We start from the raw sequence: 14,831 nt of genomic DNA on the forward strand, positions 1-14,831 counted from the left end.
AACCATCTGATTTGGGGAGTCACTAGCTCAACACTCATTACATAGGTCAAGTAGAAAGCTTAAGGGAGTCAAACATTGCACAGCCTAAAAAAAAAAAAAAAAGAGAGAGAGAAAAAAAAAATGCACATTTTGATTTAAGCCTTGGTTATTTTCATCTGATGAGATTCTATGAATTTTGAGGTACACAAACTTTGAGAAAAATTGAAACCTCATGAGTCTATGTTAGTCTCACTTTGCACACATTTGAGCATGAGTTGTCTCAATTTTCCAACTATGAGTTTAATGATTTTTTATATCCTAATGATGTGAGTGTGATGTTCATCTTGTTATGCTTGCTCATGATATATGAATCATGTGTTTGTGAGGAAGTCATTGTTTGTCAACAACATAGTGTGTTTAAAATATTTGTGGGTACCATTCCTAACAAACCCTCACGAGACTTCACTCGTCCTCTATGGAGCCCTAGAGGTTTAAAAGGCTTATTGCATATGCTAAATGTAATTGTCTCTCCCACGAAAGAAGATTTATGTTTCATGATATCATTTTATGTTTTGTTTTGTTTTGTTTTGCTATGGGACTAGCAAAATGTAAGTTTGCGGGTATTTGATGAGTGTCAAATATTGCATATGTGGACCGCTTAATTTGCATTTACTAAACCTTTAGTTTTGTTATTTTCTAATGTTTTTTGTTAGTTTTGGTATTTTAGTATTTTGCAGTTCATTGAGAGAAAACAATAGCTTTAAGGTGAAAGAAAGCACAACTTGAGAAGACCTAGATGATGTGGTTATGTTCAACCAAATCAAGGAGATGACTAAATTGGAATTTCTCTAATTAGAGTCAAACTCAGATATTAGAATTCAAATTCTACACATGTTACAGTAGTTTGACCATAACTTTCAGCTCAAGTATTGGATAAAGGTGAATCAAGTGGCGTTGAAAATCTAACTCAAATTACTACAAATCATTGTTAAATAGGATTTTCCTAATTCGGACTTCTGCTATGTCAAAAGTGTCCTGCAATAAAAGACAGCAAATTTGGACGAATTTGGAATCCTTTTCCATCTTCGATTGAGTTTTTAGTCTCCTACTCGAACTAGAAGACTAATCTCTGATTTTAATAGAAATTCTAGGGCTTCTAGGATTTGTTTTCTCACTATAAATAGACCTCTAAGCCTCAAGAAAAAAAGTGTGAGAAGTTAGAGACCAAATCTATTCTTTTCTTTTTAATTTAGTTTTTCTTTAGGGTAGATTTTTATTTTCAATAATCATGTGTAGCTAGATTTTCAACTAATGCCTCATCAATGAAGAACAACAGCACTTTCATGTAAGTTTTTATTATCCAATTTTATTGGGTTTTATATTTCAATTGTTTTACTTCTTTTCAATTTGTGAAATGATTCTTGGATATCTTTTGTGATTCAAGGATACATTTGATGATTTGAGATAATTTCACATAATTGATTGCTTGGTTTTTATTTATAAAACAATTGGATATCCCTTGTGATTTATTCTATGGATACATTTGATGATTTGGTTTAAACCGGATATCTTTTGTGATTTGTGTAAAGAATGGATACATGAGATGTTTTGATTAACTGTTTGAAGCATAGTAAAACATACTTAAGATTTTAATTATGAGAACTTCGGATTAATATTGATGAATATGGAGTATGTTGTTATGATTTGGTGAGTGTGGATTCCAAAACCTTAGTATATTTTCTTTTGTTTTATTTTACTTTATTTAGTTTATGTTTTTTTTTTTATTATCAAAAATCAAAATCTCTTAATTTTTGGAACTAGGTTAGGATTTGATTAATTTAGTCATAAATTTGTTATCAAAACACAATTCCCTGTGAGATCGACCTCGCACTTGCAAAACTCTTTATTGCAAACGATTCGTGCATTTGCGAGTACAATTAAAATTCACATCAGTAATCTATGCAAAGCCGCATAGACCTGTCTTTCTTCTTCATAAACAACACTGGCGCTCCCTACGGTGACACACTTGGGCGGATGAAACCCCGATCTAGCAACTTCTAAAACTGCTCTTTCAACTCTCTCAATTATGTAGGAGCCAAACGGTAACAAGGCAAAAATAAGCTAAGTCCTTGGTACCAAGTCAATGGTGAACTCAATTTTCTGATCCGGAGGTAGTCCGTGACTTTTGCGAAAACATCCGGATAGTGGTGTACTACCGGAATGTCTTCCAACTTCGACATGACTTCTGGCTTGGCCTAAACATAAGCCAAATACGCTTGTACACCCTCTCTAACACTTCTTATTGCTTGAATGGCAGAGTGATTCATTAAATACATAACAATGTGATTCATGTAATCATAAATTAAGTTATTAGTATAATAGTATTAGAATCAACAATGTATTTGTTTATAATCACAAATTAAATATTATCATAAGTAATCAAGTATTATATATTTAACATTATAAATTTATAATTTACTAACTTAGTATTACATAATCACTCAGTTAATATATTATAATATCAAATTTAGTAAGTTAGTAACTTAGTTAATATATACTAGTTTAGATAGCATAGAACATAAGCAATAAGGGAGTTAGTTAATATGTAACTATGTAGCATGTTAGTGTGTGACATTATATACAAAATTTTATAGTTTAACATTAACATATATGATAGTAATTAATATTACTAGACTACTAGTTACTATATTATATATACTAATATACACTAACTAGTTATATAGTTCATAAACTAACATATTATCTTGTTAATTAATATACACTAAGTAAATATAATTAACTATAGGTTACTTAATATTTATATGCATATTATTTATATTATTATATATGAGTGTGTGTTATATATCACTATTAACATACTAACATATTAACTAAGTTAATATATATAGTAAGTTACCAACTATTAAGGCTTATTAAGTTACCAAGTATAGTTTTTTGAACTTTTTTTTGGCAAGTTGTTACCAAGGCTTATTAAGTTAACTTAATCATTATCACAATTCACAAGCATGTAATTACAATTTAAATCATTTCATTAACAATGTGTCTTTTTATAATCATAAATTAAATATTATCATAATTAAATTAAGGGTTAATTACTTTTTTCTTTCATGAACTATCCGTTATTGTCAATATACTACCATGAACTTACGCCTTCACCAGAAGAGAGCATTGAACTACCATTTACATACTAAAACCCTCATTTCGTCAGTCAACTTCGTTAAAAGACTCAAATACCCTAACTTTATAATCAAATTTACATATAATACCTTAAAATTAACTAATTAAAAAATAAAAAATAAAAAGAAAAAGAGAGGGTTTGGCCTGCGAGCCACCCCTGAGGCCTATTCACCCCCCCACTTTTTCTTTTTTCTTTTTTCTTTTTACTATATATATATATTTTGTATTTTTAAGTTTAATAATTTTTAAAATTATTATTTGAGGGTATTTCGTTTAAAATTTAACGTCTACAAATAGAATATTTCGTCCGATTTAACGAGATTTCCTAACGGACTGAGGGTTTTGGTACGTCAATGATAGTTCAATGTTCTCTTCTAGTGAGGGCGTTAGTTCATGGTGGCATATTGACATTGACCGATAGTTCATGAAGGAAAAATGTAATTACCCCTTAAATTAAGTTATATATTGATACTAACATTAACTAATGACTACATCTACATTAAACCAAAACTTTAACTAATAACTATATCATATGTCCTTAAAAAAAAAAAAAAAAAAATAGCTACATCATATGCAGATAATATGGTATTTAAAAAAAATTGTTAACAATAATACGCTTATGTTATGAGCATATGAGTCATGACTTATATAAATTTATATTAGTTATATATAATATTTAATTGTAGAGTGTGGACAATGGTGGACGGTGGAAGTTGGAACATTGGAATTGGAAGTTCTAAAGCTTGTGGACATGGATTTGTGTGGACCGTGTGGTGATTGGGTCAGTCTGGTCCTTTGGAATTCTCAATTCTGGAAGATGAAAAAAAAAAAAAAAAAAAGCACAGTGCACGAGCAAAAGTTGTAGCCGTGTGATTAAAAATGAAATAAATTCTAACTGTTGGATTTAAATATGGATGACAGCTAGAAGGCATGAACGAATGAGCATTATCTGGTGTTTCACATGTCCACATGAGCTCACTAATTAACTGGCCTAATTTGAATTAAAAAAAAATGGTAATCATAATCAACGCTCATGATCACTATTGTTGTAGAGATGGCACCGGTTTCAGCAATAGATGCATGTAGAGGATCAATTTGTTTTTGAAATTTTGGTGTTACGCATACGTCATACATGGTCTCTGAGTCCGAGAGGTTGACATCCCACTATTCATTCACCAACACTAATGTTTGATCTAGACCATTCAAAATGAATTGATTAAGTTCATTTTATTAAATAAGCAAAATCGAACGGTGATAAATCTCTTCCTTCACATATCTCAGATTTTCAAAATACTCTATTATCAGTAAGAATTAAATGCAGAGCAGGTGAGCATTGAATGCTTAGTTGCTGAGTGACTTGAGTCTTTGAATTGTTGTTGAAGAAGTAAATGCTCCCATTCAATACATCACTCGACCTCTCAACTACCCATTCCCTTAAGTTTTATCATGAGCCATTGATGAACAATCAAGGAGAAAATCGGATGGCAAATATGTAGTTCCAGGCGTTCTGGGGAAGAAATTCAACAAATCCTAGGGAATTTTTTTTTCTTCAATCTCGTCGAGTTCAAACTAGAAGAAGGTACAAGGCAATCAACCATCTGATGCCATCCCTCCAAAGGCTCCCATCTCACAGCCAAAATCCCTAATTTTGTGATCTCCTACCATCCTAACTCCTATGCGTCGGCGTTGCGGTAGGTTGTAGCCTATACCAATGGCAGAGGCAGACACGACTATTGATCTAATAGATGTGCTACTTGAGTACTGGGCTTTGAGTGTTTTGATTTGGTTGATCTTTCTTTCTCGAATCTCCCATATTATAGATCATGCATGCTCTTGCTTTCGGTTTAGCGCTCGAGAGAGAAAATATTCTGAAGAGGGAATGTTCTTGGCATTCTTGCACCTTGAGCTTGTCATTTGAGTTTTGATTGCTTAAATTTTGAATACTTGAAGGCTTGAAGCTGACTACAACTACAAGAATATTGTATACAACTTAAGTATGTAGCTCCAATCTCAAGGGCTGGGACGATTTAATTTAATTTAATTTTTTTTTCCACATTTTAGCTGACAAAGCCATGGGCTATCATACAGTTTTTGCCTCTTTGCCTCTTTGACTCGTTTTTTTTTTTCAAATTTGCAAGCTGCAAACCCTATTAGAACAATATCGAGTTTGAAGTTTTTTTAAAATTTGTAATCTATTATGCTTTGTTTGAGTAACTAAGTTCTTTAAATAGAAGCTTCCATGGTCTTTGTTAGTTAACATTCCATAAACTGCCATAGTCTTTGTTATTTACCATGCTCTTTGTTTGTTAATATTCTATAATATGCCATTTTTTTTTTTTAGTTAACAAACATAATCTGCCATGTTGTTTAAGGTTAGTTAACTGCCCTAGAATCTGCCATGCTCTTTAATAGTTAACATTCTATAATCTGTCATTTTGTTTTTTAGCTAACAAAACATAATCTTCCATGTTGTTTGAGGTTAGTTAACAGCCCTAGCATATGCTATGCTCTTTGATAGTTAACATTCTATAAATCTGCCATTTTGTTTTTTAGCTAACAAACATAATCTGTCATGATGTTTGAGGTTAGTTAATAGTCCTAGAATCTGCCATGCTCTTTGTTATCTAACATTCTATAATATGCCATTTTATTTTTTAGTTAACAAAACACAATCTGCCATGTTGTTTGAGGTTAGTTAATAGCCCTAGAATCTGCCATACTCTTTGCTATCTAACATTCCATAATATGCCATTTTGTTTTTTAGTTAACAAAACATAATCTGTCATGTTGTTTGAGGTTAGTTAACAGCCCTAGAATTTGTCATGCTCTTTGTTAGTTAACATTCCATAATTTGCCATACTCTTTGTTAGTTAACAGCCCTAAAGTCTAATCTATTGCTTGAGGTTAGTTAACAGCCCTATAATCTAATGGTTCTAATCTATTATTTGAGGTTAGTTAGTAACCCTATAATATAATCTAGTCTTTGTTCGTTAACATCCCTAAAATCTGCCATGCTCTTTAGTTAACAGCCCTAGTTTTGTTATAAAGTTTTATATTTTAAAACTTATAACAGTTATGGAGAACAAAAGTCAATCTATAGAAGTCAATGAAGTTGACTTAGGTGATGATACAATTACTGCTTCCCTTTCCACTGGAGTTGGTGGCAGTGGAAATACAACAGATTAACTCCTAACTATGGGTACTCCTCCTACTGATCCCCTAACTTTGGGTACTCCTTCTAATCCTCTAACTTTAGGTACTCCTTCTGGTGATGGTGGTAGTGGTAATAATGCATATGAAAAGAAGTAAAAGCAAAAAACTTCTAAAGTTTGGGATGACTTTTTTGCTATTGAAGTTGGTGGTGTAAAAAAATCACAATGTAATTGGTGTAAAATGTTGTTTGCTATTTCCAAATCAAGTTCTACCTCAACACTTTGGTAGGCATTTGGGTGCTTGTGTCAAATATGTGGAATTCAACAACAATAAGAAGCAAAAGACTCTGACCTTTGATCCTAGTGAGATGGGTGGGGTGGGAAGCTTGTCAAATTTTTCTTTTAATGAGAAGAAGGTTAGAGAACTTGCTGCCCACATGGTGCTCTTCCACGAATATCCTTTTAATATGATGGAGCATGAACTTTTTAACAAGTTTATGAGGGCATGCACGCCCCACTGGAAAAAGATTAGTTGTGCAACTTTGAAAAATGACTGCATAGCTACATACCTTAATGAAAAGAAGAAGATGAAAACACTGCTAAATGGGGTTGACAAGGTAAACATCACCACTAATATGTGGACATCTTAACAAAGGGTGTCATATATAGTGGTCACTTGCCATTTTGTTGACTCAGATTGGTTCCCTTAGAAGCAAATTTTGAACTTTTGTAACGTACCTCCTCCGTATAGCGGTGTTATTATTGCTGATGCCCTACGAAAGTGTTTCTTAGACTGGGGTATTGAGGATAAGGCATTTACGATAACAGTGGATAATGTGAAAACAAATGATTCTACTATTAGAATCATTGAAGATGATTTTGAGTTAAGGAATGCGTTGCCTGTTGGGGGTCGATTATTCCATGTGCGATATTGTGCGCATGTTCAAAACTTGTTGGTGCAAGCAGAGCTTGCTGAAATTGGGGACATTATGGATTTTGTGCGATAGGGTATCAAGTATTTGGTTGCTTCAGAGGGTTGGTTGAGGGAATTCAATGATATAGCAAAACGATTGCATTTGCCATCAAAGAAAATGGTTTTAGATGTCCCCAAACGTTGGAATAACACCTACTTGATGTTGGCTACTGCAATAGGGTTCAAAGAAGTGTTCCTGAGGTATCATCAAGTTGATCAAGTATTTCAGTGGGTTATGAGTCTTGAATAATGGGACAAGGTTGAGAATGTGAATCAGATTTTGGAAATTTTCAATGAAGTCATGAACATAGTATCTGGAAGTGATTACCCTACCTCAAATTTGTTTCTACCTAAGGTATGGAGATTGAAAAAAAAATTTGAGTATAAAGTGTATGGATAGGAATGAATATATAAGATCAATGGCGAGTAAAATGGCTTAAAAATTTGATAAGTATTGGGGTGAATGCAATTTGTTAATGTCCTTAGCTGCTGTCTTGGATCCGAGATACAAGATGAAGTTGATCAATTTCTGTTTTCCTTTTATTTACCTTTAACCTGAGGCTTCTATGCACATTGATCGCGTACTGTCCGTTTTGCATGAGTTGTATGAAGTATATGTCAGAGCTCATAATTCATCTATTTTGCAACAAAGTGCTAATGAAAATGCAAGTGTTTCAACTGTTTCTACCCCAAAGTTCCCATGGGTCGATCAAGGTATCGGGATCACATTAGAAGTAGTGACATTATTTGGCCCCTTAAATCTGATTTGGATATTTATCTTGAAGAGGATGTCTACATATGCGAGAAGGATGAAAATGGAGAAGATATTGATACAGAATTTGAGGCTTTGGCGTGGTGGAAATTCAATGGCTTGAAGTACTGCATCTTGTCTAAGATGGTGAGGGATATTCTAGTTGTACCCATCACCACAGTTGCTTCTGAATCTTCCTGCAGTGCCGGTGGTAGAGTCATTGATCCACACCGAGCATCCTTATCAACTAAAACCATTCAAATGCTATTATATGGCTCTGATTGGGTGAGAGCAATCCATGGAATAAAAAATAAATATAAATAAATAAAATCTTCATTAGCTATAAGTGACATTTTTATCACATAATTTATATGCATTTAGTGATTCACTAATTCTTGTTTAGGTATAAACTCACTTTATTAACTTTGTGCTTGTTTTTGTAGAAACTAGTTGAAGTTGACTTGTCGACATCGACATTTCTGTCAATGTGATTTAGGTAATTTGGATTATATGGTTTATTTTTTAGAAGTATGTAATTTGAATGTCACATTGTATTTTGAACTGATGCATCACACTTTTTGTTGGAAACTTAGACAATCTGTTTAAGCTAGTAATTAATTCATGGAGATGGAGTTGAGGTAATATACTTTGTTTCCTAATATAGTTTAAGTTTTTTTGTTTTTTTATATAAAATTTCTTTGTTATTTTAACCTCTCTTGGCATGTTTATCAAAGGTTGAAGAGCTTTGAGTAAATAAATGCAAGGGAGTAAAACTATCTAACAATTTTCTTTGGTTTTTATTTTTGTGTATGCAGGGCAGCAGCCAGTAGGGCATATCCCTTGTTATGCTATTAACCTTCCTTTTGGGATTTGGGATCTACTTTTGAAAATTTGAGTATCTGTCGGGATTTGGGATAATGTTTTAATTGATTATAATCTACTTTTGAACATTTGAGTACCTATCTGGCTATCTTCTAATATCTGTGTATGCTGCTACATGCATGAGAGGTTTAATAATGTTTTGTCTCCTAAATGTCATTTAGAGGTCTTCTCTATTAGCTCTTATGATTTGATTCCAACAAATTCTTTGTTTCCTACGCTTTTGACTTGCACGATTGCACTGAAATAGCGAAGTTATGCTTTTCAAGTTTTTAGGTTTCTAGGCTTCTAGCTACTGCATGTATTGGATCTGTTCTGCAATTTATTTTAGCCCCATATATGTGTTTTCATTTCAAGCGTTATGTTCCATTTGTTTGCATTGATTACTCCCATTTCTCAGAAGCCACTACATATTTTGTTCCTTATGTTTTCATATATATATATATAAGAGTCATATTTGTGTGTGACAATGTGACAATGTAGTCTATTCTCTAGAATCAAGTTCATTTTATTTTATTTTATTTTTCAATTTTGTTGATGACCATTTGCTTGGATCGAACATTCAAAAAACTGTGTAGCTCGAGCTTGAGTCGATTCAAGCCGTTCGAGTACCTGACTCGATTTGAAATTGCTTTCTTAGCAGGCCTGAGCTCAAGCCTGAACTAGGGTATGTAACCTACGAACTGAGTTCGGACAAAGATTTCTCAACCCGGCTTTAGCTCGAACTCAGCTTGTTCAAAGGCCCAATAAAACAAGCTGGTCCGAGAGTGTCAAAACTCGGCTCGGACCAGCTCGTTTACAGCCGTATAGACAATACTCCAAAAGTGCCCCAACACTTGTCAACCTTAACTTTTGGACTACTTAGGTGTTTAGAGTCAAATTGCTTCCGTGGATATTTTTGGCAAAATTTTCTACGGTCACATTACAGTGTTCATAATCTATGTCTAATCACTTGATCCGCTGTGATATGGTATAAAAGCTCGCAAGTCACCAGCAACTTTCTTCTTTCGCCTTTTTCGTTGATCTCAGACTGTTTATTGTTTAATAATTAATATTAGGGAATAAAAGACCCACTCCCGCCGTGAAAGGACAAAAGCTAACAGCAACCTCACTGGCCTATATAATACTTTTCACATTCTTGGGGATAAAATTTCACCGTGGGTTCCACTTGATTTTCATACGATATGGGCAAAATAGAAGACCCCTTAAATAAGGGGAAAAAAAAAAATCAAAAGGGGGGATTTTCTCTCTCTCTCTCTCTCCCCTCATTTTCTCCGTCTCTGTAGGACTTCTCTTTCAATAACTACGAACTATTTTTTTTTTTACATTTTCTCCCCCCCGCCCCCTCAAACAAATATTATAAGTTAAGCATCGAAGTGTCTTCAACTCCTGCCGAAAACCCTCTAACATTCTCTATGCTATTCTTACATTAGGAAGCCCCGTCTCGGTCGGTGCTGTGATAGCTGTTAAGGTCGTTTATCGTTGCCCCAAAAACGTTCCAACACACCTGAACAGGCTGAAGGTAAATATATGTAGTTTTTATCCATGGCAAGCAGGAACATAAAACGTTTGGTCATCCATGTGCAGCCGTACGTTTACCTAGTCGCTCACTATTGCTAAATCCATGCCATCCCATCGCCTCATAAACCTTTTGGCTACCCATTTTGTCTGCCACATTCACATGTAAACAGAAAAGCCAAAGATTTTTGCCATAATTTAAGGCCTGACTAGACAGCTATCAAGGACCAGGCCACTCTCAACCTACACGGTGCCGACAAAAGGGAAGGCCAACCACCTCTACCAAACACTGTAAAACATTACATTCGCATCAACTGCATAGTTACTAACAAGAAAATTCTTTTCTGTTCTTTTCTTTTCTGGTCAAATAAAAAAGAAAAAAAAAAAAAAAAAAAAAAAAAAAAAGCTTTTAGTAATCTCTCGTTCGCTGTTATGCTGTTCATTCTCAAAGAAAATTCTTCTCACACCATGTGGGGGCTCCACCTCCCAACAAACCCAGCTAAATCCCAAGGTGGGGTCTACTTGGGAGATATTTTACTTCGATAACTTATCCTTTATAGAACAAAGATAGCTGTCATGTATTTGCTTTAGTGCCTTAATAAACCAAAAATGTAAATTTGATCAAACAAAATTGACAGGAACTGTATAAGAAATATAAGGAATTTGATGAAAAATGGAACATTAATTTGGTTTAAGCGTCAACAAAGAGGAGCCCTCCGAGGGACACCTTTCCTCTTGTGCAATAGCTTCCTCGGCTTCAAAGCTGAATTCAACCAAGCTCTTATCTCCTCAGATGAATCAGCTATGGAGATTGACGATTCCTCGACCATATCTGTTTCTTGATAGCAATTTTCCTTCGAAGGCATATCAATTTCAGGAATTGGGACAGCAATCAAGTTATGGCTTTGATCCTTAGGCTTCACAGAAATTACTGAGACCTGAAAATATGTACAGCATGAGAATCACTAATACTTTTGAGGGGTTCAAGCAAAATGCATATCATTGACTTGTTGAGTGTTCCAATTTTTTGGAGTTGAAGAAATCAGGATTGTGGTCTCTCTACCTTGCATGCAATGGAACAGAAGCGATTAGGAAGGTCTTGTAGGTATCTCCCACAAGCTTCACAAGTACCACCAAGCTTTGATTTAGTTGATGGTTTTGTATCTTTGGATTGTGGCCGAGGATTGAGATGTACGGCTTTTTCACCATTGATTTTATATGTCTGCCAAATCAGGTCATCATTAGTTGAAGTCGACATTGATATACATTTCTAAACTGAAAAAAAAAAAAAAAAAATGAAAAGCTATGAGTAACCACTGATTGAAGCTCCCATGAGGAAAACCATATGCTTATATTCCTATTGATAAGAGAATTATCATTAGGAATATGAGATGAAGAACACCAAATCAGCAATACAATTCAAAAAACTCAACTCTAAATATAACTAAAACAAGCAGACAAACTAAAGATGCAATGAAATTAAAATATTAAAGTTTATTCCACAAACTACAAATCAAATAATCATCGACTGATGAAATAAGTAAGGTCAAAGCTTTACCAGTAACCTATCAACTAGAATCACTGGTAATGTAAGGAATGATCAATTTATTAATTTAAAAAGGAACAACATCGAACAAGTACCACATGGTGAAGAAGATCCATTGATAATGTCCATAATATTGTGCTAACTTAAAAGTTTATCAATGCACTACATTAGCAATAGAAGTTTATCAATTAACCCCGTTGACAACTACGAACAATCACAAACCTAAAAATGCATGCTCATGATTATTAACAACACAAGTCATAAGTGTTATATGATTACATGAGTGATAATTAGACCCATAATACCAGATGAAACAAATTGATTATTTCATATTTTTTAAAGTCATCAGATAGTCAATTATGAAAAAACCTGAATTTTAGAGCAGTCAAGATGCTTCTGCATTTCTTGAAGGCGGACGACATCATGGTAAACATATTTGCAGATCTGAAGCCGCCGGTGGAAGCAATGAGCTGTCATACAATGCCTACAAAATCCAAGACTACAGTCGATGCAAAATACGTTTTCTTCATTTTTCCGAAGCTCTTGATGATGAATGCAGGAACCAAAGAATTTGCTATGTAAAAGAGTACTAAGCCAGTCTGTTTTCTTTTTCTTCATATAGAACTCGCACCCCGCCTGGAAAAACCAATCCATCTGCTGCATAAAATCCACAAAACACTTTTGAATTTTTTTAAAAGAACTGTATAATCAATAGAAACTGCAGTATTCAACAATCAACATGTATAACTTTGTCATCAAATTCGAGAAAATTAAATTAAATTTGCAAAACCCTTTTGATCAGAAAACTAAAACCACCCCAAATCATCACGACTTCCATCATTTAAGATTTGACAGTCAATAATAAAGTGTATGTCTTAGTAAAATCAAATTCACGGAACTTCAATCAAATTTACAGACCCTTTACAGAAATCTAAAGCTAATATAAGTCATCTAGCTTCAACATTTAATATTCAAGCCATAGTACTCAAATTTATGAAAACATATTCAAATATATAGTGACCTAAACTTCATAGAACATGAGAATGTAAAATTTAAGCCACCCTTCTTTTCTCAGTTTCCTTGGCAACTACAAACTGATATTAATTTCCAAAGAAATAGTTTTCTGGGCAACCAAACAGATTAATAATAGGCAAAGAAATTCAATCACAGTCAGAGAGTAGTAAACCAAGAAACTGGTAAAAGAAAATAACAAATTTACAAAAAAAAAAAAAAAGTAACCTATTGTTTATGATCAAGAACATTTTAATCAAATAGAAGAGTAAAACTTTAATCAAATAAAAGAATAAAAATGAAAACTTTGAGAGCCCCATAATAGGAAGATTGAAAACAGTTATGTTCTTACTTGGATTTCAGACTGAATTTGATGTTTGCTGTGCAATGACAAAAATGGAGATTTCTCACAATTCAATGGATTGTGAAACAGCGAAACAGCGCGATGTCATGTAGAGACTAGAAACCTAAAAGATAATACGGCAATGTCTCCAAACAAAAACACCAAAAAGAAAAAAAAAAAAAAAAAAGGAAGAAGAAATGGAAACAAAAATCTTTTGGGGAGCTGTGTATACTTGCACTTATAGAGAAGAGCTGGCCTACTATCGGCGGGAAGTTGATAAATTGCAGCCGTTGGATTGAAATTCATCCAACACTGGTCAAAGATGTAGAGTGTGTTTTCAATGACAGTGACAGTGTGGGCCGTCGATTTTCTCGTGGGGCCATAATTCAAAACCCCCGCAAAAAAAAAAAAAAAAAAAAAAAAAAAAAAAAACCTAAAGAGTTGCCTATGAATCGTTGAAAAATTGCGTTGTCATGATTTAATGGCCACTTTCACTCGTCCGAGATTTTCGGTATGCTGTTCTTTTTGGTGACGGCGTTTTGTTTTCTTTAGGTTAATATTTTTTTAGTGGGAATGGAAGGACTAATTTATATAAATATCACTTTCATGGATATAATCAGGGTCAAAATAATTAATTATAAGTTCATTAACACATCATATGTGTGCTTCATACGCATGCATATTTATAACACTCAAACTTTTATCTATTTATTTTTTTAATTATAACTCTCAAATTCGACTACCAACTAATTGGCAGTATAATTTGAAATAGAGACTTGATATACATTCATTTTTTTGTGCGTTTGTTATATATTTCTTCTGTAAATTAATTATTGAATTTATGGGATCGAGATGAAAAATAATGTTAATGATCATTTTTTTATCTTTTCAAAGTTAACGTAACTTTTAAAATCACAATTTGATCGAAATCAATAGTAATCCATCTCAAATCCAATAGTAACTTTAAAAGTCACACTAATTTGGAGAGATAAAAAGATAATTCCTAATATTACTCTATAAAAAAAAAAAAAAAAAAAAAAACTATACAAAAATGTACAATAGAACATATATACACCAGATGAAAAGAAATCATTTTTTTTTTTTAAAGATATATGCTTTCATATTGGAATAAGATTCTCTCTATTGTTAAAATTAAATTTGACAAATTTTATATATAGTAATATATGAAGAACAACTTTGTGAATGATTAACATTTTTTTTCTTGTGATTCTATTTGGCTGTGTACGGACAATTGCAATAATAGCAATATTGCGATGGATGGGATCATGAATTATTAGATGGAAAAAAAAAAAAAAAAAAAAAAAAAAAAAAAAAAAAAACTTTTCGGTTTTCTTTGGATTAATATTATATTCATCGTAATCTGGTTTAGTTAGATATGTGTCTCCCTTTTCTCTATAGTGATGGATTGGAGTTCCAACTAGTGCAGAGGAGGAATTGGAATTTGAGCATTAATTTAGTCT

General features: G+C 33.2%; 1 protein-coding gene across 2 annotated transcripts; it reads right to left on the reverse strand.

Moving 5' to 3' along the window:
- Positions 1–10,948: 10,948 nt before the first annotated feature.
- On the reverse strand, positions 10,949–13,539 carry LOC133858713 (protein RGF1 INDUCIBLE TRANSCRIPTION FACTOR 1). 2 transcript variants are annotated; one of them, XM_062294183.1, is made up of 4 exons: positions 13,360–13,539; positions 12,366–12,650; positions 11,514–11,672; positions 10,949–11,388 (listed from the first exon to the last, which is right to left on the reverse strand). In XM_062294183.1, exons 2-4 carry the CDS (start codon positions 12,648–12,650, stop codon positions 11,149–11,151), a joined length of 684 nt encoding a protein of 227 aa, XP_062150167.1. In that variant the 5' UTR covers positions 13,360–13,539; the 3' UTR covers positions 10,949–11,148. The 2 variants fall into 2 exon arrangements, with proteins under 2 accessions (XP_062150167.1, XP_062150166.1); XM_062294182.1 differs by having other exon boundaries at positions 12,366–12,653.
- Between the last annotated feature and the right edge of the window lie 1,292 nt (positions 13,540–14,831).

The sequence above is a fragment of the Alnus glutinosa genome, chromosome 1, assembly GCF_958979055.1.
Source record: "Alnus glutinosa chromosome 1, dhAlnGlut1.1, whole genome shotgun sequence".
In the NCBI taxonomy this organism is placed as follows: Eukaryota; Viridiplantae; Streptophyta; class Magnoliopsida; order Fagales; family Betulaceae; genus Alnus; species Alnus glutinosa.

What these genes read in the sequence shown, in the direction of transcription:
- LOC133858713 (XM_062294183.1), bottom strand. Translation starts at nt 12,650, where the DNA reads ATGGATTGGTTTTTCCAGGCGGGGTGCGAGTTCTATATGAAGAAAAAG. An exon ending in TTGACTGCTCTAAAATTCAG is followed by an intron (nt 11,673 to 12,365) that starts GTTTTTTCATAA and finishes CTGATTTGGCAG; the next exon opens with ACATATAAAATCAATGGTGA. An exon ending in TCTGTTCCATTGCATGCAAG is followed by an intron (nt 11,389 to 11,513) that starts GTAGAGAGACCA and finishes ACATATTTTCAG; the next exon opens with GTCTCAGTAATTTCTGTGAA.